The sequence below is a fragment of the Tursiops truncatus genome, chromosome 3, assembly GCF_011762595.2.
Source record: "Tursiops truncatus isolate mTurTru1 chromosome 3, mTurTru1.mat.Y, whole genome shotgun sequence".
Lineage (NCBI taxonomy): Eukaryota > Metazoa > Chordata > Mammalia > Artiodactyla > Delphinidae > Tursiops > Tursiops truncatus.
In genome coordinates this window covers 165117881-165143059 of record NC_047036.1, presented here as the reverse complement: position 1 = coordinate 165143059, position 25179 = coordinate 165117881, and the positions used below count along the sequence as shown (strand labels likewise).

The 25179-nt window shown below is 51.2% G+C and overlaps 2 protein-coding genes across 15 annotated transcripts in view; both read left to right on the top strand.

The window, feature by feature from the left end:
* The first annotated feature begins 1317 nt into the window (after positions 1-1317).
* On the top strand, positions 1318-15670 carry MARCHF2 (membrane associated ring-CH-type finger 2). 3 transcript variants are annotated; one of them, XM_033854442.2, is made up of 5 exons: positions 1318-1474; positions 5300-5527; positions 10927-11122; positions 12589-12798; positions 15054-15670. In XM_033854442.2, the coding sequence occupies exons 2-5, from the start codon at positions 5352-5354 to the stop codon at positions 15210-15212; spliced, it is 741 nt and encodes a 246-aa protein (XP_033710333.1). In that variant the 5' UTR covers positions 1318-1474; positions 5300-5351; the 3' UTR covers positions 15213-15670. The 3 variants fall into 3 exon arrangements, with proteins under 3 accessions (XP_033710333.1, XP_033710334.1, XP_033710332.1); XM_033854441.2 differs by lacking the exon at positions 1318-1474 and adding an exon at positions 1570-2139; XM_033854443.2 differs by lacking the exons at positions 1318-1474; positions 12589-12798 and adding an exon at positions 1524-2139.
* Positions 15671-18173: 2503 nt separating this feature from the next.
* The window catches only part of HNRNPM (heterogeneous nuclear ribonucleoprotein M), a 51235-nt gene continuing 44229 nt past the window's right edge, over positions 18174-25179 (top strand). For 3 of the 12 annotated variants that reach the window (XM_073803286.1, XM_073803293.1, XM_073803287.1), the window contains exon 1: positions 18177-18322. In XM_073803286.1, coding sequence (XP_073659387.1) covers positions 18210-18322 — 113 coding nt within the window. In that variant the 5' untranslated portion in view covers positions 18177-18209. Of the gene's footprint in view, positions 18323-25179 lie in introns of all 12 variants that reach the window. The other 9 variants (XM_073803288.1, XM_033854428.2, XM_073803289.1 and 6 more) reach the window with 6 other exon arrangements.

Below are 25179 nucleotides of genomic sequence, written 5' to 3'. Positions count from 1 at the left end.
CTATTTTACCCCTTCCCTCTATAGGTAACCTTTTAAAAACTGTTATGATTTATTGTTCCTTTTCTTTTTTTTTTTTTTTTTTTTTTGCTGTACGCGGGCCTCTCACTGTTGTGGCCTCTCCCGTTGCGGAGCACAGGCTCCGGACGCGCAGGCTCAGCGGCCATGGCTCACGGGCCCAGCCGCTCCGCGGCATGTGGAATCTTCCCGGACCGGGGCACGAACCCGTGTCCCCTGCATCGGCAGGCGGACTCTCAACCCCTGTGCCAGCAGGGAAGCCCTTATTGTTCCATTTTTGAAAAATGTAAGCTAGTACAGCACAGAAGAATCTGATTAAGGTAATTGAGCTGATCTACATATTCAATAAAGGCAGGGGAAGAAAGGAGTATTGAGGCCATTCTCCATCCCCACCTCAAGCTCTTTGCATCCCACCTCAAGCTCTTCACCATTGTCAGTTCCATTGCTTCTTTAGGGAAATATTTTTGGACTTTCCAAATATTCCATGATATGCCTCCCTCACTCGCTATAATTTATCACCTTTGAAGTTAAGAATTACATAATTGACTGCTTAATGTCTATGTCATTCCCTAGACTGAGGTCCATGAGAGCAGCAATATTTACTCAACATTGTGTCCACAGCGCCTAGCACAGTGCCTGGCTCATAATAGGCCCTCTTATTGATGCTTATTACATCTAATGAATGAATTTGTTGTATGTATGAATGAATGTGAATGATAAATAAATGATGTTGGCTTTATGCTCTTCCACGGCCCCTTAACCTCTCTAGACTTCTGTAGTTCCTCTCTGTAAAATGTAATCGGACGGTTCATCCCTCCCCCAGGATTGGCGAGAAGCCTAAGAGAGGTGACGAACACTTACAAATCCCTTCGCTAGTGTCGCGTTGAATTCTTTTTGTTTTTTTTAACATCTTTATTGGGGTATAATTGCTTTACAATGGTGTGTTAGTTTCTGCTTTATAACAAAGTGAATCAGTTATACATATACATATGTTCCCATATCTCCTCCCTCTTGCGTCTCGCTCCCTCCCACCCTCCCTCGCGTTGAATTCTGTAACGGTATCTATTAACTGGTCTTCTGCAGGTGGCGCCACGTGCCCCGCTCGTGCCCCGAGTCGCCATGGGGAGGGGCCAGGGATGGGGGCGGGGCATAGACTGGGGTGGAGCCAGGACGCAGCAGGGGCGGGGCCAGCAGCTGCGGCGCCGCCGGGCCTGTGCGGCCCAGGACGTCCCCGTCGCCTCTGGCCCCGCCTCCCAGGGCGGGAGTTCTACGGCGACTGGCCAGTGTAGGCGAGAGGCGGTCGCCATTGGTTCGTGGCGCCGTCTGCTTGGCGGGCGGTGTCCCGACGCAGGTGCCGGCCGGAGCGGAGCTAGCGGCGCTGACGAGACCGGCCGGGCCGGGACCAGGGCCGGGGCAAGCGGAGGGGCCTGCGCGGCCGCCCGGCCCGGCCGCGGATCAGGTAGGCACGGGCGGGAGGATGGGGCCGGAGGGTGCCGATCCGCGGGCCGGCCCCGAGTTTGAGGCCCGAGCCCGGCCCCCAGGCGGGACGGCCGGGCTCGGACAGTCGGCCTCAGCCTTCCCAGGGACTAGGTGATCGCAATTTCCGTCTTTGCAGAAGTCAGGAGGTCCTCTGGGGGCCGGCACACAGTAGGTGCCTCTCTGAGCCTCGGTCTCCTCATCTGTGAAACCGGGTCATCCTAGTACCAACCTAATTGGGCTGTTGGGAGGAATCAGGAGGTGGCAAATGAGGAAAGCGCTCTGCACACAGTAGGCGGTCAGTAAATGACCAGTCGCCTTCCCCAACCTCCTCCTCAGAGGGGCTCTGCCAGGAAAATAGTAAATATAATGACCCAGGCACTTGGTTAGCAGAGTGCCTGCCTGTTCGTGTGTGCTCAAAACGGGATAGCCAGAATTTATAGGATTAGGTCATTTAGTCCTCTATCGACCATATTAAGTGGAAGTACTAGAAACGTTCCCTGCTATACGGATGAGGAATCAAGGCTCAGAGAGGTCAAGCCTTTTGCACAGGGCTACACAGCGAGTAATGATCAGAGCTGCGATTAGAGCCTGGCCTTCAGTGCAGGGCCATTCAAGTACTGAAGGGCATACAGGAGCCTCTCTGTGGTAAGTGAAGAGGAATGAATGCATTTGACAGGCTCCATGTTTATCCTAAAAAATAATAACAGTGAGCATTTGTTGAGTGCTTACTGTGTGCCAGGCACTGGCTGTGCCTTGTCTCATCAAACCCTACCAACAGCTCTATAAGCTGATGACGGTAATTATCAATAGAGCTAATATTTATTGACTTTCTCATATTTATGCATGTATGAGCTGGGTTTCACTGGGACCCCCATTATACAGAAGAGAAAACTGAGGCCCAGAGAGCAAAGCAGCTGGACTGAGATGACACTGTGGGGAGCTAGGGCCCTCTGACTCTTCTTCCCTTGGATTCCTGCCCTCAGAAAAAAGGAGTCTGGGTAGGTGTGGAAAGGTTGTGGTTCCCCAGCGCCACCCCAGACAAGCCTAGCCAAGGGGGAGCTTCGCTGGAGGAATTGAGCCTGGCTGCTCCTTCCCAGGAAGCCCTCAGCAGACACAGTCCACTAGCTTCATCAACTTATTTGACAAAGGAGAAAAATGAGGCCCAGAGAAGTCAAGTGTCTTGTTCCAGGACAGACAGCATTAGTAACAGAGTCAGGACTTAAAAGAACCCAGATCTCTTGAGTCCCAGACCCACCCACTGGACTAAGTTCAAATCCTGGCACTGTCCTGACTTAGCTGTGTGATCTTGGGCAAGAAGCTGCCCCTCTCTGAGCCTCAGTCTCCTCACCTGTCAAGTGGGGGTAATTATTGGACTTACGTCATAGTTTTGTTGTGAAGACTCAGTGAAATCCATCTCTCAAGCACTGGGCCAAGTTTGCTTGAGGCATTGGCTCGCTCTGCCATCCCAGCAGCCCCAGAGCTGCAGCCACCCTATCCTTGCATCCAGCCTCGAGTTTGGCCTCTTGCAAGCCCAAGCCTCTGTGCTTTGCACAGATCTCTAGCCTCTAAATATTTCTGATTCCCGTCATGGGTGCTGGCAGACCAGGGTCTGGGGGGCGGGGTCAAGAGACCTGGCTCTCCCAACCCTGCATTTACACAGAGGAGGGGCTGAAAAATTAATGCAGGAACTCTGTACTAGACACAGGGCCAGGTGCTGGAGAGACTGATGAGTGGAAGACAGACGTGGTTAAACCAGTAGATGAAGAAATAAGAGCATTTCATGGGAATTCCCTGGCGGTCCAGTGGTTAGGACTCTGCTCTTTCACTGCTGAGGGTCCAGGTTCAATCCCTAGTCGGGGAGCTAAGATCCCACAAGCCGTGCGGCGCGACCAAAAAAGAAAAAAAGGGAAAGAAATAAGGGCATTTCAGGCCCGTAGGCAGAGAGTCTTCTGCGCTGTTCCTAAGGCCGCTGAGTCACTGGACCCCCTGGGTCTGGCCGTTGCCCGGTTCTTGGATGGATCGAGAGGGAGCCCACTGCGGCCGTATGCCTGAGCACCCTCTCCAGTAGCTGCTGACTCAGGAATAAAGGCGACATTGGCCTCTCAAAATAAAAAGGAAAGAGCATTTCAGAGAGGGGTACATTCTGTAAGGGCAATAATGTGGACACCAATGGCACTTTGACCAGAGTGGTCAGGGAAAGCCTCTCTGGGGAGGTGACCTTTGAAGGGGACACTTATAACAACTGTTTGAGTTCAGTAAGCTTAGAACAGTACCCGGCTTGCAGTAGGTACTTAATAAACAGTAGCTGCTATTATTATTTTGGTGATTTGCAGGCCTTGCATTAGCAGATTTTACCAGTGTTTTTGTTTTTGCCTTGACAGTAAAAGAAATGATAGAACTTAATATACAGTAGCTGTGATGTTTCTTGTGATGCCCAATTACTTGCAGAAATGTGAAGGCCAATCCTTGGAGGGGCAAGAGGAGTGGATTCCCCTCTGCCTGCATTCCCTTGGGTAACCCAGCGACTTCCCTGCTGGCCTCTGAGCTGGAAATTCTGGTTGCAGGCACTCGGAAGGGACAGCAGTGTACACAACATGGCAGGCCTGGCCACTGCCCTGAGGATGTTATCTCAGTCATGCAGCCTTCCTCCCAGCCTCCTCCTGCCTCTGGGCTGACACTTGCTTATGTGGCCAACAGCAGCCCAACTATAGAGGCTCAGAAGGGCCTGCTGAGCCTGGAGGTCTTCTGGCTGAGCTGTTCAGAGACTGTTGATCTGGCAGCAGACTGTCCTGGTGCAAAAAGTTAGCCAATGACTTACACTGCTTCCCTCCCGCCCCTCTTTGGGTCTCAGAGTTTGACTGGCAAGGGTTGGTAAAAAACAATTGTGGGGGGACCTCAGCGAGTGTTTCGGGGGTCTCTGGATCATAGTTCCTAGGGACAAACGGTGGAGTATGAGACAAGTTTGGGACAGAGATCCTTAGCTCCAGAGCACCTGTATTGGCTTCAAGAGGCCTCTGTTACTTTCATGAAATTCTTCAAGGGAAACACACAAGACTCGCTGGCTGGTTCTGTGACGGAAGAAGAGCTTGCCAAGGGTTCCTTTTGTCAGGTCAGACCCTGGGGTGGGGGACAGAATCCTGCTGAAGTCTCCCACCCAGAGCAGACTCCAGATTGCTCCGGTGGCCTTTCCTTGGGGACAGAGGCATGGGTTAGAGCAGCTGCTTTGGTGGGTGGGGACAGAGACTGTCATGGTCCTCCCCAGCCTGGGCCACTTCCTTGATAGCCTGAGTTATCAAGGAGTTCAGAGCCCCACAAGAGGCCGTCAACCAGGAGGGTCAATGTGACTCACCATCCTGGTCTGCTGGGCCAAGTTTCTAGCTCAGTTCTGGCCCACTCAAAGGTGGGCGTGAGCCCAGGCCCAGCAATCCAGTCCATGGAGAACAGTCTCTACATGGTTGGCGGGCATGGTTCTGTTCCTGGAAAGCGCCAAGCACAGGGCCTGCTACACAGAAGGTGTTCAGTCACTGTTAGGTGCTGTTATTATGTCTGGAAAGGTGATATTGGGGGTGACCTGCATGCTTTGCAGGCTGGGCCGGGCTGGCCTTTCTTAGGAGGGTCAGAGGTAATATAATCAAGCCCCTGAGACGTGCCAGGCCTGGGCTGAGCTGCATGTGTGACCTTATTGAATCCTCACAGCCCCCTCCAAAGCCCCATTGTATAGATTGGGCAACCGAGGCTCAGAGAGCTGGATTCGGTGTGTGGCTTGCTAACCTTGCCCTTAATCTTCCTGCCGGCCTCTCCCCAGGCTCCTGGGACCATGGGCCTCGGGCCCTGAGGACGCGGGGCTCCCTGTGGCCATGACGACGGGTGACTGCTGTCACCTCCCTGGCTCCCTGTGCGACTGCTCCGACAGCCCCGCCTTCTCCAAGGTCGTGGAGGCCACGGGCCTTGGGCCACCCCAGTATGTGGCACAGGTGACTTCAAGGGACGGCCGGCTCCTCTCAACTGTCATCCGGGCCTTGGACACACCGAGGTTAGTGGTGGCCAAGCAGGGATCTTTGCCTTCACTCACTTCGCTCTCGGGCCCAAGGGATTTCCTCCCAGCCCTGCCTGGGGTCAGAAATCCAACTGCGGGAATCCCCTGGTGGTCCAGTGGTTAGGGCTTGGTGCTTTCACTGCCGGGGCCTGGGTTCGATCTCTGGTCGGGGAACTAAGATCCCACTAGCCGCGAGCCAGAAAAAAAAACAAAAAAGAAATCCAGCCACCTAGAGGGGCCAGGTGGGCAAATAAACCAGTAATCACCACGTGGAAACTGGCTAGCCAGGTCTGATTCTTCATGAAAAGCAGAAACTCCAGATTACTGGGTGAAATCTGAAGGTCCAATGTTGATGAGTAGCTCACGTCTTGGGGAGGCTGCTTGAGGAAATGGCTGGCTGTGGACTCAGGGTGCCTGGGCTCAGGTCCTGAGTAGAAGCCTCTCTCCCTGTACAACCTGGGAAGAGTTGCTTCACCCCCGTATCTCTAAACTGGGGACACCTTCCTCACTGGGTTGTTTTGAGAGTACGTGGCCGTGGTCCACATAAAGTGCCCGCAAGGGGCTTTGCCACCTCCTAAGCAGTTGATAAATGTATTTAAACCTCAGTGCCAGCCTTCCAGACCCACGTGTGAGCTGAGTCTGCCTGGTTCACCAACTTGTCACCAGTTCCAAGGAAAAGAGATTTAAGGAAACCCCACACAAATTTAAATCCACTTTAACTCATTAAGGTTTAATCTGACCACCAGTTTTTCAAGTTTAATGTCTTTTCATGATGTTTACTTGAGACAATTTAATTCATAAGCTTTTCTTTCCAATTTTTTTTTATTGTTACGATATAACACAATTTAGCTTCTTGGCCATTTTATTTTTATTTAATTTATTTATTTTATTTATTTATCTTTGGCTGTGTTGGGTCTTCATTGCTGCACGCGGGCTTTCTCTAGTTGTGGCAAGCAGGCGCTACTCTTCGTTGCGGTGCGCGGGCTTCTCATTGTGGTGGCTTCTCTTGTTGCAGAGCATGGACTCTAGGTGCGCAGCTTCAGTAGCTGTGGCGTGCAGACTCAGTAGTCGTGGCTCGTGGGCTCTAGAGTGCAGGCTCAGTAGCTGTGGCGCACGGCTTAGTTGCTCCGTGGCATGTGGGTTCTTCCCGGACCAGGGCTCGAACCCGTGTGCCCTGCGTTGGCAGGCGGATTCTTAACCACTGCGCCACCAAGGAAGCCCTCTTGGCCATTTTAAAGTGTACAGTTCAGTGGCTTTAAGTACATTCACAGTGTTGTGCAACCATCACCACCATTCAACCCCATAACTGTTTTGATCTTGCAAAACTGAAACTCTGTCCTCATTAGACACTCACTCCCCAGCCCCCGGCCCCCACCATCTACTTTCTATCTCTGTGGATCTGACTCCTGTAGGGACCCCCTGTGAGTGGAATCAGACAGTATTTGTCCTTTTGTGACGGCTTCTTTCACTGAGCATCATGTCTCTAGGGTTCATCTGTGTTGTAGCAGGTGTCAGAGTCAATTCATAAGCTTTTCATTCAAAACATAAAAAGAAGCAGATGGAAGCCTTGCAGTGCTTTGGAGGGAGCCCACTGCCAGTCACGCTGTAAGTCTTTGCCTGGCATCACTTCTTTCAGGAAGCCTTGCCTAAGCCCAGATGAGATTGGCGTTCTCCTTCTGGGCTTCCTCCAGGGTCTTGGTTTTTATGTCTGCATCTCCATCAGACCCCCTGAAGTCAGGACAGGGTCTGTGCTGCTTGAGCCAGGCTGGGAGCAAGGGGACCCTTGGTGGGCCCAGGGGCCTCCTAGCCAGAGCTGCCGGGGTGGGGGGCAGGGAGGAAGTCTCCCTCCATGGGGTTCCTGGGGGCCACTGAGTGAGTTGACGTCACCTTGCCCCACCCTCCCTTTTTACACCTGGGGAAACCGAGTCCCAGAGGGAGCTGGACCCCTGCCAGTGTCACTGAGCAGAGCTGAGGCTTGAACCTAGGGCTCCCCCTTGGGTGTGGGGGGCAGGAGGAGAAGCCTGTTCGGTCCCATCAGCCTCCCCTGCAGCCCTCAGAGACCCAGGCAAGCAGCGGTACCAGAGCGGCCCCTCCGCGGGCAGCTGGTGGTCAGGACAGCTCTGCCCACTGAGACCGACCGCAGGGCCCTCCTGATCTGCCCCTCTGCCATTTTTTATTTTTTTGGCTGGATTGTATGGTAGTGCTATTTTTTTTTTAATTTTTAAATTTTTTATATAATTTTTAAAGGTTACAGTCCATTTACAGTTATTACAAAATATTGGCTCTATTCCTGGTGCTGTACAAGACATCCCTGTAACCTATCTGACACCCAATAGTTCGTACCTCCCGCTTCCCGACCCTCACGTTGCCCTTCTCCTCCCTCTCCCCTCTGGTAACCACTAGTTTGTTCTCTATATCTCTGAGTCTGCTTTTTGTGTTGTTATACTCACTAGTTTCTTGTATTTTTTAGATTCCACACATAAGCGTATAGTAATTGTCTTTCTCTGTCTGACTCATTTCACTCAGCATAACACCCTCCAAGTCCATCCATGTTGCTGCAAATGGCAAAATTTCGTTCTTTTTGACGGCTGTCTCTTCTGCCTTTTTGTTTTGTTTTGGTTTTGGGCTGCACCGTGAGGCATGTGGGATCTTAATTCCCCGGCTAGGGATCGAACCCGTACTCCCTGCAGTGGAAGCACGGAGTCTTAACCACTGGACCGCCAGGGAAGTCCCCCCTCTGCCTTTTTTTTTTTTTTTCTTGCCGTACGCAGGCCTCCCACTGTTGTGGCCTCTCCCGCTGTGGAGCACAGGCTCCAGACGCGCAGGCTCAGCGGCCATGGCTCACGGGCCCAGCCGCTCCGTGGCACGTGGGATCTTCCCGTACCGGGGCACGAGCCCGCGTCCCCTGCATCGGCAGGCGGACTCTCAACCACTGCGCCACCAGGGAAGCCCCCCTCTGCCTTTTGATGCAGCTCAATCCCAACTTGCCCAGACTGAAGGCCAGGGCAGAACAACCCTTCCTAGAGAGAGGGCTGCTGTTTTCCCAGAGGGTTGTCATCATCCAGGGATGGGGCCCTCTTTACAGCCTCCTGGCCGATCTCCCCAGGAGGAAATGAGGATCCTCCACTGCCACTGCTGGGAGGTGCTGGGATCGGCAGAGGCCACACAAGCAGGTCACTGTCCCCCTCCTTCTCTTCACTCACCCTGTAACTCCTCCTCCCAGCCAGCCTGTGCCATCTGGGAGCAGCAAGGGTGGGGCTGAAAGATACTGTCCCCAGCACCTGGCTGGTTCCATGACCATAAAATCAAGCCTTCCATTTCACTTCAGAGGAGACCCTGATTCCTGGGGGCGCATGGCACCCCAAGTGGGGCAGAAAGTTCTGGACCCTGAAACCTTCAGAGGACAAAGAGGAAGGCCCAGGAGGTATCTCCAGGCCCCAGGACAATCCACAAAGGCTCAAGGCTTGAGGGCCAGCACCTGGGGCCCCTCTGGCCTCTGTGAGGCCTCCATTCTCTCCGCCCCCTGGTCTGTGAACCAGGCCCTCCTGGAAGCTGCCCTGAGCATTTCCACACCCCCCAGCCCTTCCACCTGGCCTCCTCCCGCTGCCCGATTCCCCATGGCTTCCATTTCCATCTCCCTTCTGCCCATGGAGCATGCTCTGGTCAGCTCCACTGGGATCTGTGGATGTCTCACCCGCTCCCCCGTCCCATCTCCTCCTCAACTGTATCATTTGCATAATTTTCCTCCCAGAATTTCGGGAGTAAAGCCCATTTCTCTTGCCCTACTACCGGTGGCAGGCAGCCTAGTGGCTCAGAGTATACAGGCCTGGAGTGACTTCCTGGGTTCCAATCCCAGCTGTGCCCGACGACTGGCTGTGTGACTTCTGCACAAACAAGTTAACCCCTCGATGCCTCAGTTTCCCTGTCTGTAAAACAGGGGCAAAAAGAGCACCTTCCTCCCCGGCTCCCTGTGAGAATGAGAAAAATTAACCCAGATGTTGCCCTCCAAATTGTGCATGGGACCTCATCAGTGCTCAATCATAAATCAGTGTGTGCTTTGTTTTCTTGTGTTTTGTTTTCTCTGAACTTGCACCTCTGAAGTAGGGTTCTTCAGGGACAAACCCCAAAACCGACGTGGCTCTCCCTCAAGGTCCTCGTCACTTCCACTTCCCGGCTTGGTTTCCGGAGCAGGGATCCCTTTCCTGTTCACTTGATGTGTGTGGGGAGTGTGGGAGCAGAGGGGAGCCGGGCATGCCCTTTTGACCTTGGAGGAAAAAGTAGCAGCCCAGGCACAGGATTGAGGACCAGAAAGCAGACCTGAGGGGTCAGCTCAGCTCTTGGGTTTCAAAGCAGCCAGGCCCCGTCCCACAGCAGGAGACACTGAGAAAAGGATAGAAAGTTTCTGAGGGGAAACTGGCGTTATCTGGAAAACAGCTCTCCTGCTCCGCCTCCTCCGTGTGTTCCCGCAGTCCTCTCTCTGGGCAGAAATGTCTGGAAAACAATGACTCATGTGCTGGACAGCCGCTGGGGCCACCAAGGCCACGCCCCTGGCCCTGAGCTGCCCCAGGAAGGACCCAGCATCCCCAGAGACCAAGCTGGGGCCGAGACTTCCCTGAAGCAGCTTCCTGCAGACGCTTTTTATGTCTGTTTTCCGAGCCTCACTAGAGCAGAAGAGCCAGGGAGCTCTTCTCCCTGGACGCACAGGTTTCTTAGGTAGCATGGCCTTCAGGTGCGGCTGGATCCAGAGCTTCTGATGGTGTCCTTGAGACTCTGCTTCTCCTTATCTCTTGGCTCCACCTTCCTCTGTTTCCCTCTGTTTTGGCATCATTTACAGACTCCATGTGGGGACCAGGCTGCTGCCAGCAGCTCCAGACTTACATCAGCCATGCTGCCTGTAGTTCTGGAGTTTAGGGAAAAAAAAAAAAAAAGAATTTCAGGAATCAATTCCCAGTGGCTCTGATTGCATCACACATGCTGTTCCCTGAATCGGCCCCTATGACCAGGGACGTGTGGTGTTTTGATTGGTCAGGCCTGAGGTCATTAGGGGTGTCGTCTTGAGGACCAAGAGTTGAGAGTGGATTGGTTGCCCAGTACAATCATGGTGGCATTGTAGGAGAAGGAGGAGTGGACGCTGGGCAGGCAGGTACAAGTGATGCTCACCCTGGGCTGAAAAAGGTGCCACGGGAAACTTGGGGAGGGAGCACATCACTCCACCTGTGGGAGTCTGTGAAGACTTCCCAAGGGAAAGGATATTTGGAGCCAGGCGTTGAAGGATGAGTAGGAGTTTGCCAAGTAGCAGCATATAGGGGTGATGCTGAGCTTGTGATCCAGTGCATGTGAAGTAGGCATAGACAGGAAACTTGATCGTTACTCATGTGTCCCATCTCTGTGTCTAGCGATGGTCCATTCTGCAGGATCTGCCATGAGGGAGCGAATGGGGAGAGCTTGCTGTCTCCATGTGGTTGCACCGGCACACTGGGCGCTGTGCACAAGAGCTGTCTGGAGAGATGGCTTTCCTCATCCAATACCAGCTACTGCGAGCTGTGCCACACGGAGTTTGCAGTGGAGAAGAGGCCCCGGCCCCTCACAGAGGTATGCTTGGGAGTCTGAGGTTGGAGTGGGCAGAGGGGAAGAAGGTAGGCGTGGGGCAGGAGGAGGGAATTGCCCTGGAGGATCCTGGGGGGCTGGGGAAGCAGCTTCTCTATAGGGAGGAACCTTTCTCCTGTCCCCAGGGTCAGTTCTGCTGATGGGGGTGGGGAACCGGGCCTGAGATTCCAGACCTGACAGACCCTGTGCCTCCTCCCTGTTTTGATCACTTCAGGTGACCCTAAGGCTTAGACCTGAGGAATGAGAAGGGAGTGCCCAACCTGAGGAAGGGCAGTCCTGGCAGAGGGCACAGCAAGTGCAAAGGCTCTGAGGCCAGGAGAAGCTTGGTGTTTTTGACAAAGCCCACGTGGCTGGAGTGGAGCTAGTTAAAGGAGGAGGAGAGTGGCCCAGAAGGAGGGGTAGTGGCCTTGCCGGGGGGCTTTGTGGGCCAAGCCTGGGAGCTTAGACTGTAGCCTGAGTGTGCTGGGTGGGGGTTGAGATGGGATATTCCCAGGCATGACGGGAGCCACATGGCTTTCCAGAGCATTGCTGGTTGCCCGGGTGCCCTCCAGGCTCCTCTCTGCCCAGCTTGGCTTGGCATGGGGCAGCTGAGAGCTGCAGGGGGATGTCACTGTGCCGAGGTGTGGGCTCCTGGAAATGCCCCTGGCCCACCCGGGACATTGGGCTCTTAGGAGAACAGTTGGAGGGAGAGCCAGCCTGCCTGCACCGCTCCCCCCCACACGCTCCCACCCCAGTGCCTTTGCACATGCTCTTTCTGCAGCCTCGAGCGCTGTCCCCCCCATTCTTCACCAGGCCCCTTCTGCTCATTTGGTTCTCTGTGGTGTCACCTCCTCGGCATAGCCTTCCCCATCCGGATCATTCACCCTGTTTCATGCCTCCCCCGACTAGCATGGGAGCTATGGGCAGGGACTTTTTCCTGCCATCAACTGTGGCAGGCAGTGTAGCATAGAGGCCAAGACGCACAGGTCCTGGGACAAGACTTCCTGGGCTCCAGTCCTGGCTTTGTGGACGACTAGCCATATGAGTTTGCACAAATGGGTCAGCCTCTCTGTGCCCTCAGTTTCCCCCATCTATAAAACAAGGTCATGGGACTTCCCTGGCGGTCCAGTGGTTAAGACTCCGTGCTTCCACTGCAGGGGGCATGCGTCTGATCCCCTGCATGGCCAAAAACACCAAAGAACCAAAAAACAAAACACAGGGGCAGAAGTGCCCCGCACCTATCCGGGCCTGGCCTGTCATCGTCATCGTCTCCATAAATATTTGAAAGAAGGAATGAACGCAGGGAGGTGCCAGGCAGGAGGCTGGTCCTGCAGGGCCCAGTGATGAAGATGGGCATCAGCAGAAGGGGCGGAGGGCCTGGCGGTCCTGCACCCCATCCCCCCGCAGAGGCTCGAGGGAGGGCGGTGCATGACGGTCTCTCTCAGCGGCTCCCCCTCCCTTCTTCCCCGCAGTGGCTGAAGGACCCAGGGCCTCGGACAGAGAAGAGGACACTGTGCTGCGACATGGTGTGCTTCCTGTTCATCACGCCTCTGGCCGCGATCTCAGGCTGGCTGTGCCTGCGTGGGGCCCAGGACCACCTCAGGCTCCATAGCCGGCTGGAGGCGGTGGGGCTCATCGCCCTCACCATTGCTCTCTTTACCATCTACGTCCTCTGGACGCTGGTGAGTGGCTGCCTGCCACAGAGCAGGCATCTGCGAGCAGTCAGGCCCGGGGTTTGGTCAGTGGCTTGGAGGGGGTAGGGGGCGCCCTGCCTGCCTCGGTTTGTGGCTGGCCCTCGGGTGGAAGCAATTCCCAGCATCTCATGGAGCTCCAGATTCCAAGCTGGTCCAAGGTCCAGGGAGCCAGGCGTGAACCTTCTGCCCCAAGGATACAAGGGCACGTGATCACCTCTGCTGAGTGCAGGCCCTGCCAGCCACGAGCTCCACCAAGACTGTACTGGCGGTGGAGGGCGGGTGAGGGGGTTGGGGGGGGAGAGGCAGAGGGACACCAAAAGGCTGCGGAAGAAAGAGTAGGAGAAAGAGAGACAGAGAGAGAGGACCATCAAGAGACAGAGAAGGGACTTCCCTGGCGGTCCAGTGGTTAAGACTCCACGCTTGCACTGCAGGGGGCATGGGTTGATCCATGGTCCGGGAACTAAGATCGATCGCCCCACACGGGGGTGGGGTGGGTGCTGAGAGAGAAAACGACTGGGGTTGAGAGAGAGGGAGTGTAGTGGGGTGTTGTCCCCGGCTTCTGGCAGGCATGAGAACCCTCACTCAGAGAGGAAAGGTCCCCAGAGTCTGGCCCCTCAGACAGAACCACTGGCCTCCAGCTGTGGGGCACTCCCTCCTCAAGAATTGTTTCCCAGCACATCCACCAAGCAGGTTTTTTTTTTTTTTTGTGGTAGCGGGCCTCTCACTGTTGTGGCCTCTCCCGTTGCGGAGCACAGGCTCCGGACGCGCAGGCTCAGCGGCCATGGCTCACAGGCCCAGCCACTCCGCGGCATGCGGGATCCTCCCGGACCAGGGCACGAACCCGTGTCCCCTGCATTGGCAGGCGGACTCTCAACCACTGCGCCACCAGGGAAGCCCCAAGCAGGTTTTTTAATACAAGTAGGATGAAATCATAGGTCCTGCTTTGCAGTCTGCTTGTTTTCACTTTGCTAATGTCCTTTAAAAAAAACAAAAGGCAGCCACCCAACAATCCTTGATTGTATGGGCATGCTGTATTTTTTTAACTAATCCCTTTTGATGGACACTGGGATCATTTCCAATGTTTTTTTTTTGTTGGTTTGTTTTTTTGTTTCCCTTCTTTTTTTTGCCGTTATAAACTGTGTTTTGGGTGCCACCTGTGCAAATGTTTCTTGGAACTGGCTTGGTTAAAGAGTATGAACCATTGACATTTATTGGAAAAAAAAAGTTTTTTTTTTTAATAGATTTGACTCATTAGAGCAGTTTGAGGTTAAACAGCAAAATGGAGCATAAAGTACAGAGTTCTCCAAAATCCTCCCCCACACCTGCAGAGCCTCCTGCACGATCAGCAGGGCACCAGAGCAGTGCATTTATCACAGTCGATGAACCAACACTGACACATCATCACCCCCAGCCCATAGTTTACATTAGGGGTTCACTCTTGGTGTTGAACAATTTGTGGGTTTAGACAAATGTATAATGACATGTATCCACCATTAGAGTGTCATACAGAGTATTTTCACTGCCCTAAAACCCCTCTGTGATCCTCTGGTTCATCTCTCCCTCCCCCAAGCCCTGCTAACCACTGCTTCTCTTACTGTCTCCATAGTTTTGCCTTTTCCAGAATGTCCTATAGTTGGAATCATGCAGTCTATAGCCTTTTCAGTGAAAGCACCGAGTCCTAACCACTGGACCGCCAGGGAATTCCCTGTAGCCTTTTCAGATTTGCTTCTTTCCCTTAGTCATATGCATTTAAGCTTCCTCCATGTCTTTTCATGACTTGATAGCTCATTTCGTTTTGGTGCCAAATAACATTCCATCGTCTGGATGTCCCACAGTTTATTTATCCACTTACCCACTGAAGGACATCTTAGTTGCTTCCACATTTTGGCAGTTATGATCCATTGACGTTTGGCCCCTTCCAAGAGGCTTTATCACTTCACTGCCACCCTCTGAGAGACAGAAGGGGACCCCCCCCCCTTCCACACACACACACACACACACACAGAGTCTCTCACCTTTGCAGGGCCCTCAGTGCTGGTGGGGAGGTTCCCCAGGTGAGGGAATGGGTGTGTGTGCACTGTCTGTGTGAGAAATGCCTGGATGCTGCCCCTGCTTCTGCAAGCAGGAGCCTGGTCCTGGTTAGGTCGAGGCAGATGCCTCAGGGGCCCGCTTTTCATCTCTTGGGGGTAGAGGCTGGATGGCCAGAGGCTGGCCCTCCCACTCATCTCCACCCTGCCCTGCAGGTCTCATTCCGCTACCATTGCCAGCTGTACTCCGAGTGGAGAAGGACCAACCAGAAAGTGCGCCTGAAGATCCGGGCCACCGATGGCCCCGAAGGCACCCAGCACTCCTCTCTGGCAGCTGGGCTCCTGAAGAAGGTGGCAGAGGAGACGCCTGTGTGAAGGCCGGGCTGGCAGGGCCAGAGGCAGCTGGCGATGCCCTGGTGTTTGGAAGGACAGAAACTGCCCGACACTTCCGCACAGCTGGAATGCTTCTTAGGCCAAGAGATGCCAAAGTGGAGCTGATTCCGTGATTCCCGTGTGAAGCTATTCTCAGATCGTTTTGCACACTCTTACACACGAGGAGAACAGACGGACGTGGTCCCGAGCTTCGGATGGAGCAGGCACCCTGATCTCATTCTGAGGTCTACCTGGCCCCTCCTGGGCCAGCAGCCATGGCCAGAGGCGAGTCGCGGGCACCCATCGAGCTGGGAGGTTCCGCAAGCTTCTTGCACTTTTCTGCACCTGGCAGGCTCACATTCCCGGCACCCTCAACTTTATAAAGTTGCACCGTGTTTCAAAACCCACCCCCCTACCCCACCCCACCCCCAATGAATAAAAGGAGCCCTTGCTGGACAAAACGGACCTGTCAGTCACGTTTCTGAGGCCTCAAAGTGAGGGCACGGGGACCGAGGGGAGTCAGGACCACACAGAGGTAACAGCAGCAACAACCAAGGCTCTCAGCTGGTTTGAGGGATCACAGGGCTAGAAGCAAAGTGCGAGTTTTCAAGTGAAGAGCAGGTAGCAAGGCTATGTATTAAATGATTTAAAATAAATATACATAAGAATAATGTCTACTTCCTGTGTGTCTCCCGTGGGTCAGATACCCCGCTGGGCCCTTTACACTCACTCACAAGTAATGTCCACACTTACCGAGGGTCACCCTGAACAGGGCCCAGTACTTTTTTTTTTTTGGCCACATCATGCAGCATGTGAGGTCTTAACTCCTCAACCAGGGATCGAACCCTCACCCCCTGCATTGGAAGCACAGAGTCTTAACCACTGGACCGCCAGGGAAGTCCTGAGTTGTAGTTTGGTGCTAGGCTGACTTTCATGACCCTTAACCCTAGCAGAGAGAGAGCAAGTCTTAGACTCAGATCCTTTGACAGAGCGTATGACTGAATTTACACTTTAACAGCATCATTCTCTTATTTATTTTTTACAATAAGCTATTTATAGTAGGGTTTCAATGTGGGCTGTGAGGTAAAGCAACATTTTAACATCCTTTTTCTCTTTGACTTCACTGGGAGGCTTGCAGGATCTTAGTTCCCCAACTAGGGATCGAACCCAGGCCTTGGCAGTGAGAGGGCAGAATCCTAACCACCAGACCGTCAGCGAATTCCCAAAACATCCTTCTTTTAAAGAAAATAAAGTGTCAGTTACAGGAAAGAGTGAAGGAATTAATAGTGCAGGCAATGGCTAAACCCAGGAATCTGGGCAGTGTTGGATTAAATCAACCAGCCTATAGAGGAGCACAGCCTAGTAGAAAGTTTGTCTCCTCAGCCTGGGCTTGGCTTGTGGCTCATCTCCAGTCACACCCACTGCCGGAGAAGGGATCAGAGAAAAGGTGCCTTCTTGTCCCCGCTGCTTTGTATTCGGCCTCCTCTCCATGATTCTGACAGACTGCTGTGGCCTCTTCCGCCATTTCTGAGCCCTGTTGGGCGAGGGAATTCAGAGATTCATGAGGCTTCTTCTGGTCCAGGGGCCCCTCTGGTCTCGAGAGATCTAAGGGGGAGGGGGGAACTTCCCTGGCTGTCCAGGCCAAAAAAAAAAAAGAGAGAGAGAGAGAGAGAGAGGTCTAACGGGGAGGAAAGGAAACTGAGATAGATTCCAGTGGGACCATGTGAAGAGGGTTGGTGTGCACAGGGGATTTTAGTAGATCAGAGATTTCCGGGGGGAGGGGGCGGGGTGGGTGGGTGGAGATGAGAGGAGGGGCTTGCAGATGGGCAAGAGAAAGGAGTTCTGAGACAGGTGAGTCTGGGAAGTTCTTGGGAATGGGAGCTGGAAAGAGAGGGTGGGGCCTATTCTCTGCCTTAGCCTGGGCTATTGGACTTATTCTCCGGGCCTGGAGTTCTCAGCCTGGCTGGATTAAGTATTTAATTTGGAGGAAGGTGTGGCAGGTGAGATAGTTCCTCAGAGCCTGATGAAATGTAGTTATTTTGTGAGATAGGGGGAAAAAAACCCATTTTTCCCATTGTGAGCTTAGAGTTTGGTGGTTAGATGGGAACTTCTTCAAGATCCAGTGAAGCATTTATTTCAAAGTACCAGAGACAACAGAGACCAGGGGTGGCTGCTGGGTAAGGGAGCCTGAGACCTCTGAATGCTGGGGGCTCTGGCCTCTTCCCAGGCCACTGTGGCTGTCCCAGGACATGGTCCTGTAACAGCCCTGAAAACCCATTTGTGGACAGGGCCAAGCTCTCAGGGCAGAGGGACCCACGGTCAGGCAGGAAGGAGCCTCCATCGTGTGATTTCTATCACCATGTTTGGCTTCTTGCTTGTTCATTCACTCAAGAAACATTCATAAGCACATTCAAAGTCTCCAGCTAGGCGTCTGGTTGTTGACGGCTGTTAGTGAGAGAGACCTAGGCCATGGGCTCTGCGCCCAGGACTTCTCAGAGTGGTGGGGAGACAGGTCGGATAGAGCCCAGATATTCTTGGTGCAGGACGATACTTGCTTAGAGAGAGAGCATTTTACACATTTGTCCTACGGCCTGGTCTTTCAGTGTCCTACCCTTGCCTGCCTAACTCCTTTCTAGCCTAGTAAACAGAACTTTCGCTGCCCTTCTGCCCTAGCTGTGATTACAGAAAGCTGGGAGTGACGAGGTCCACGTGTGGGGGGGTGGAGAGATGGTGCCTCTACCAGACCTGGAGAGCGGATGGAGTATCCAGTAGGCGCCAAACGCAAGTTAGTTGCGAGAATGAATTAGTAACAGCTGACGATGCGCGCCTGCGCGCGGCGGGGGCGTGGCCCGGAACAGGGGCGTGGCCCGGGGTTGGAGGGAAGGAGGCGGGAGGCCGCCGCGGCGCGAGCAGACGTTACTGGTCGAGCTGGATCACGTGAGCACGCAGGCGCAGCGCCGCGCATCCCGCTCGCTCACACAAAGCCCAGACGCGGAGAAAATGGCGGCAGGGGTCGAAGCGGCAGCCGAGGTGGCGGCGACGGAGCCCAAAATGGAGGAGGAGAGCGGCGCGCCCGGCGTGCCGAGTGGCAACGGAGCTCCGGGCCCGAAAGGGTGAGTACTCCACGGCTCCTTGTCCCTGGCCGGGCACTTCTGCGGCGGCCGGCGGCGGCTCTGTTAGGTCTTGGCGGCTTCCCACCGGCGCGGCCTCGGCCGGGCTTTCCCCTCAGGGTCTGCCGAGGGTGGGGGCCGCCCAGGCCGTGAGGGATGAAGCCGGGCGGCCCCGGGAGCGCCTCTAGGACAGCTCCTTCTTCCCAGGTCTCGGGCCTCAACTCTCCCGGTCCCTCCAGGCCGGGTCCGACCCCGACCCCGACGCAAAGGCCTCAGGCTGGGCCTCTGCGCGCGGGGATAATGGCGCGCGGGCCACGGAGCCGATGAGCCCCGCAGTCCGCGACCCGCTCGCCTGTCGGGTGACCTTGGTTGGGCGCGTGGTTTCACGTCTCTCCGCAATGGCCTGGGGCCTCAGTTTCCCGATCGGTAAAGTGGGGGGAGGGGAGGGATTGCGCACGCAGGATCTCGCCCGTTGTCGGTCCGGGTAAACGGTAGCAGAGGCGGGTGGGTATCGGGAAGGACCGCGAGGCCGGCTCCGGGAGCCTCCTCCCCCCCCCCCGCCCCCCGGCGCGCGCCGTTCCCCTCCTTTCCAGCCCCCCCTCCCCCGTCCCCGCGATAAGTGCCTCTGTCGGAACCGCCCCTCGCTCCACGCTCTGGCCATGGCTCAAGTCCCTTACCTCCTCCCCAGGTGCGCAGTAGGTATTTGTGGAGAGATCGGACCTGCTGCTCAATGTTCAGCCGTAGAAACAAACTATAGGGGGGAAAAAAAAAGGAAACGTTCTCTTCCGTGTTCCAGGGGAAGATTTTTCCATCATCAGGCGGGTTAACCCATTTCCAAACTCCGTCACCCTTTCAGTCCTGGTTAGAGGTCTGTCTCGGGTCCTCGGTTTTTAAAGTTTCCATAAAGCTTTAAAGCATCACCTTATGTCCCCTTGAACCCCATTCATTCTGATTACAGGCGCCTGAAAGATGGAGAGACGTTTTGCCTCCTCCCGGCAGCTGTCGGGGGGAGGACAGGGGAAGGCTGGGCACACATTTGATTTGCCACATACGTTTTTTTAAAATTGTGGTAACATACGTAAGGTGAAATTTACAGTTTTAGCCATTTTTAAGTGTACGATTCTGTGGCGTCAACTGCATTTGCGGTGTTGTGCAGCCATCACCAGTATCCACATCCAGAACTTTTTCATCATTCCAATTAAACAGTAACTTCCTCTTCTCCCCCTCTCCTGGTTACCTGTGTTATACGTTCTGTCTCCTATGAATTTGCCTTCCCACAAATTTTTAATTGGAGTTCGTGGGGATTAAAAGTGAATGTAGTTAAAACGCTTTGTTAATGAACACTCACTAAATACTAGCTATGTTGTTGAACTTTCTCTCCTTAGGTGGGGAGGAACAAAATACCGTGGTTACTGGTCCTTGGAAATCAAGAGAAAGGCATCTTAGAAGTATTCCCAACCCTTTATTATTGAAAACTCTGGAAAGGGATGTGTTCATTTAAACTTTTTTCATTACCTATTTCCTTTATTTCTTTATCACAGGATGGAGTGCTGCTAGAATCGTGCTAGGTGAGAAGTTATTAGTTATAGATTATAGCATCTGGGGTACATTTTTCAAATTTCCCATTTTCCACTGTCCATTTCCAAATAGTCATTTTGTGACTGATTCCAAATAGTCATTTTGTGACGAACGTTAACACATGGGCTATTAGAAAGAATCTGAAGGTTTCAGAGCTAAAAGAGCCCTTGTTGGAAAGAACCTCAAAGTCTAGGACTGCTTAGTAGAGACTATTTTAGAAAGTTACGAACACTTAGATCTGTTTGGGAGGGCCATTGGAAAAGTTAGTGTTCGTTGTGTTTTTTTTACATCACAGAGTTTTTAAAGCAGAGTTCTTTAGAAAACAACCCCCCTACCCCCACAGGGAAGGCCAAGGAATATTTTTGTAGTAAAGTAATTGTTCTGTGGTATTAGTAAAAGGAGTTACTAGGTAGGGAGCATGGAGGGGCTCCCCTCCCCCCAACCTAACCAGCTGGGGGCAGTTAAGAGGTGTTCCTCTAGGGGGAGGAGGATGAAAGATGATGGAGAGAGGCACAGGAGAGTGTCCAAAGACTAGGGATTTTTATATATTTATATATTTGATATGTATTTATAAAGAACCCAAACTGCTGGAGCACTGGGGGCCAGCTGGTGGGCAATGAATTCCAGACGAAGGAATTTAGATTTTTATCTTGAAAGCCTTTGAGGGATGGGAAATGAGTGAGACTGGATTCTTCTTACCTTTGTCTCCACCAGGAGTGGAGTGTGCTGTAAACCAAAAAGGCAGTGAGATAGCAAGCTTGATGAGGACCCCAGATGGGACAGCTTGTTTTGCAGTTCCTTTTCTTCTGGGTATAAGAGGAGGATTTGTTTTATTTTGATGAGAAATCTGTTCCATCTAAAGACAGTCAAGGGACTTCCCTGGTGGTGCAGCGGTTAAGAAGCCGCCTGCCAGTGCAGAGGACACGGGTTCAATCCCTGGTCTGGGAAGATCCCACATGCCGTGGAGCAATTAAGCCCGTGCACCACAGCTACTGAGCCTGCACTCTAGAGCCTGCAAGCTGCCACTGCTACTGAAGCCCGCGTGCTTAGAACCCGTGCTCTGCAACAAGAGAAGCCTCCACAGTGAGAAGCGCGCTCACCACAACTAGAAAAGCTTGCATGCAGCAGCAAGACCTAATGCAGCCAAAAATAAATGAATAAAAAAAAAAATTAAAAAAATAAATTCTGAAGTTAAAAATAATAATCAAGATTCAGAGTTAGAGTATATTAATCAGGAGGTAAAAGCGTTCATTTTAGAGGACTATGTAGGCTTAGGTTTGATTTTTTTTTTTTAATTTAAAATTTTATTTTTTAAAAATAAAGCTTGCACTGTCCATTTAAAATCAGTGACTTAACCTACTCCACTTTCAGAGTAACCTTGTGGCTGAATCAGAAAACTGAGAGAGAGGCTATTTTAAAAATGAAACTTTGTATTTAGTATAAATTCCTGGGGATGTAATGTTAGTGTTGACACTGTTTTACAGTCAAGAAAAACTTTTTTTTTTTTTTTTTTTAAACAATTGAGAAGACCCAGGTTAAGGAAATTGACCCAAAGAATCTGGGGGAGGCCATCTTGACTCCAGGTCCTTTGCTGCTTCCACACACCACCCTGGTAACCTCTCACTGAACACAGTTATTTAAAGTGTTTTTTTTTTAACCAGATTCTCCGTGCTTTGCAATGATTTGAGTGTTTGCTGTACTTTAAAAAGTGATGGTATACTTGATAATAATTTTGAGGCACATTTGATTGTGAGCTCAAGATTAGAATAGGGGCTGTAGGTTGTTTGAATGCATGCTGCCAGCTCTTTGCTTTCACTTTGCTCTTTGATTTTATTCATGGCTAGGCAGGGAGATGCTAGTCTGCAAAGATTAGGTTGCTTGTTTCATTTAGGAGTTTGCAGATGGTCTCTCCCATTACCATGTTTTGCAGTCATAGAGGTGAAAGCTGAATTGCTCCTTTGGTAGTCTGTAATGAGTACAGTGCCTAGGTTTCCTCAGCCACGGCCCCAGTGGGCTTATTTTAAAGCTTAATCAGTATGTGCAATGGTAGAAGGCAAGGAGTGAATCATTCTCCAGAAAATTTTTGGTACAAAAATATATCATTGCCACAGTTAGTGTGCCAAGTCTCTCCTTTAAACTTGTCAGAGTGGATAAGTAACCTCCTTGCACAGATGAAGGAACTGAGGCCTGACAAAGAGTTGGTGACATTGGGGTTCAGACCTAGATAACCCTACCTCTTAGTCACCCGTAGTACTGCTCCCTTAGGTATTGTGCTTAACATTTACCAACCTGCTTTTTGTTAGGCTGATTGTTGATTCTCAAGACATCCCTGTGAGCTACATGGATACAGGTTATGCTGGTTTTGCTGGTAAAGAACCAGAGATGGAAAGCGCTTAAGTCACGTGGGTAGTGAAGAGGTGGACCTGGAGCTAGAATAGTGCTGTGAATAGTGCTCTCCACATCTTAAATGCATTAGGGGAAACTCAGGATTGAAAGGGTTTCTGTGAAGAGTCATTTTACATAAGGGATGGTTCTCAAGGGAATATGGGGGGTGGGGGAGTCTTTTCCCTCAGGAGATGTGGTCAGGATTTCAAGGTATCGGGGTTGCCGTTTCAAACTACACTTGATTGAAAAACTGTGAGAATAATGAGAGTATTATATGTGAGAGGGAATGCCATGGAGGCGTAAGGGAGGGTAGGGATTCACTGTTTTACATGGTGAATGTGGCAGCCCTTGGTGAAGTAGGCAGGCACTCAATCTTTTTACTTGTGATCTTTATGTACAGTATAATTCTAGTATGGTGGAGCAGTGACATGTTAAATTATCAATTTTCAAAGAATGCAGTCAGTGAAACAATTCCAAAGCCATATTAAACATACTTAATCTATTTTAATGATTTGAGAGGTTCTTGCAGATACTTTGGCCTTATCTTTATTGATGTATCATGAATTAGGTTGATAGAATGTCAGAAAAAGTTTTTTAACATATTGGGTCTATTTAGAACTTCAGGTAGATGATTGGGTGCCAGAATCAGATGGGGTGTTCATTGGGAATTGGGAGCCACTTAGCAAGGAGAATATTGGTAAGACATTTAGCTTGCTTAGGTAGCTTCAGTTTCTTTGAAAGATGACAAATTTGTTACTTTATATAGGAGTTAAAAGTCAAGTTATATTGGGGTCAGGTTTGAAATTTAAGAAACTAGTGGAAACTTAAAAAGTGTATAATTGGGGCTTCCCTGGTGGCGCAGTGGTTGAGAGTCCGCCTGCCGATGCAGGGGACACAGGTTCGTGCCCCGGTCTGGGAATATTCCACATGCCGCGGAGCGGCTGGGCCCGTGAGCCATGGCCGCTGAGCCTGCACGTCCGGAGCCTGTGCTCTGCAACGGGAGAGGCCTGAGTACCGCCAAAAAAAAAAAAAAAAAAAAAAAAAGTATGATTGGCACAATAAACTGAATAAGTTGGAAGTGTACGATTTGATACCCTCACTGAATCAAGATAATAAATACAACCATAACCCCCTTTGCTCCCCCTTTGTAATCCTCTGAGTCCTTTTTTTCCCCACCCCCAGGCCATTAGTATGCATCAGTGGTTCTCAGTGGGGTGATTTCTTCTTTCCCTTCAGGGGACGTTTGGAAGTGTCTTGGAGATACTTTTGGTCTTCATTTTCAAGTCTGAGGAATGGGGCTGCTACTGGCCTCTCTGGGGTAGAGGTCAGGGATGCTGCTGAACATCCTACAGTGTACAGGGCAGCCTCCCACAACAAAAGGATTATCTGGCCCCCAAATATCAGTAGTGTTGAGGTTGAGAAAACCCACTATAGATTAGTTTGCCAGATTAGATTTTCTCAAATATAGTTGTATATGATGAAATATTACCATATGTACTCCTCTTTTGTCTGATTTCGAGTGTAAGTATTTTGAGATTCATCCACGTTGTGTGTAGTTCATTACTTTTTGCTGAGTAGTATTTCAGTGTATGGATATACTATAGTTTGTTTATTCATTTACCTGTTAGTAGACATTTAGATTTCCTTTTGGGATATTACAAGTAATGTTGCTATGAGCATTCGGGTCTAAATTTTTGTATGGATATATTTTCTTCTGGGTAAGTATCTAGTTGTGGATAATGTATGGTAGGTGTGTTTTAACATTTAAGATTCTATAATCTAAATTTGGGGTATTTAGGATAAAGCAGTTTATTTCATCAGTGTAGCTAAATTATAATCTACCTATAAAAATGTGCTTCTAAAAGGTTTTCACAGTTAAGTGTTATATGTATTTTAGGGCTAGAAGCATATTCCCCTAATTTTATCCCGAAGGTAAGTGAGAAAATTGAATTAAACATTTAATAAATGGGCTTTTCTTAAACTGTCACATCATCTATACTTGAACATGCGTCACGTGAGGTTTCTTTGAGGGTGGTTTTCTACAATTCTGTCAAGAATAGAGTTGATGGTGATTATTAGAGTTACAAAAAGGTCAATTTTTTAAGAAACTGGAAGTGATGAGATAGGAGGAAACTTCTCAGAGAGAGGAAATGATTAGCCAGAGAAAGACTTGGGTGTAGTAGTGCTTTGCTCACACCTTGGCCATAACCCATTTGAGCTGCTTTCTTGATGATGAGCCATGTGAGGTGGATTAACCCCAAACCAAATCCCCAGCTTCTGGGGTTAGATTGGGTAGTTTATTCTTAGCAGTAATGATGCATGGCAGAATATGGCCTAGACACTTTGTTACCTACTATGTCTTGTAATTCGTTATTTATACATTTTGTAACTAATAAGGTGAGCTGGGCAGTCTTTGAAAACCCAGGCTGGAAGCATTACTGTGTCATGAACCCTGTGTCAGAATAATGTTTTTTAATGTAGATTGTAGAATATTTGGGTTTCAAAAGAAACCAATTCTAAAATATATTCCTACCCACAGGCCCTCTGTAGGCCCATGAAATGTAGGTTGATCTACATTTTATGAATTGTTGTAACACACTTCCTCCTTATGTAGGGAGGGTGAGATGCATGCTCTGTCTGGCAGACGGGTGCAGGGCTTTCATATGGAGTGGATGGGTGGACTGTGCTTGTGGTGTGCAGTCAGCATGAGGAGGGTCTGTTGTGAGCCTGGGTAGACAGAGTGAAGAATTCTAGGAATCTGGGGATTGGTGTGGCCCTACTCCCCCTCCCCCATCTGCCGGCCCATGTGAAGGTCTGTTTATTGCATGTTGGTATAGTTCAGATCATAGAGGAAGTTGCTTTCCTTAGTTTTGCCTAGGGTAATAACTTCACTGGGT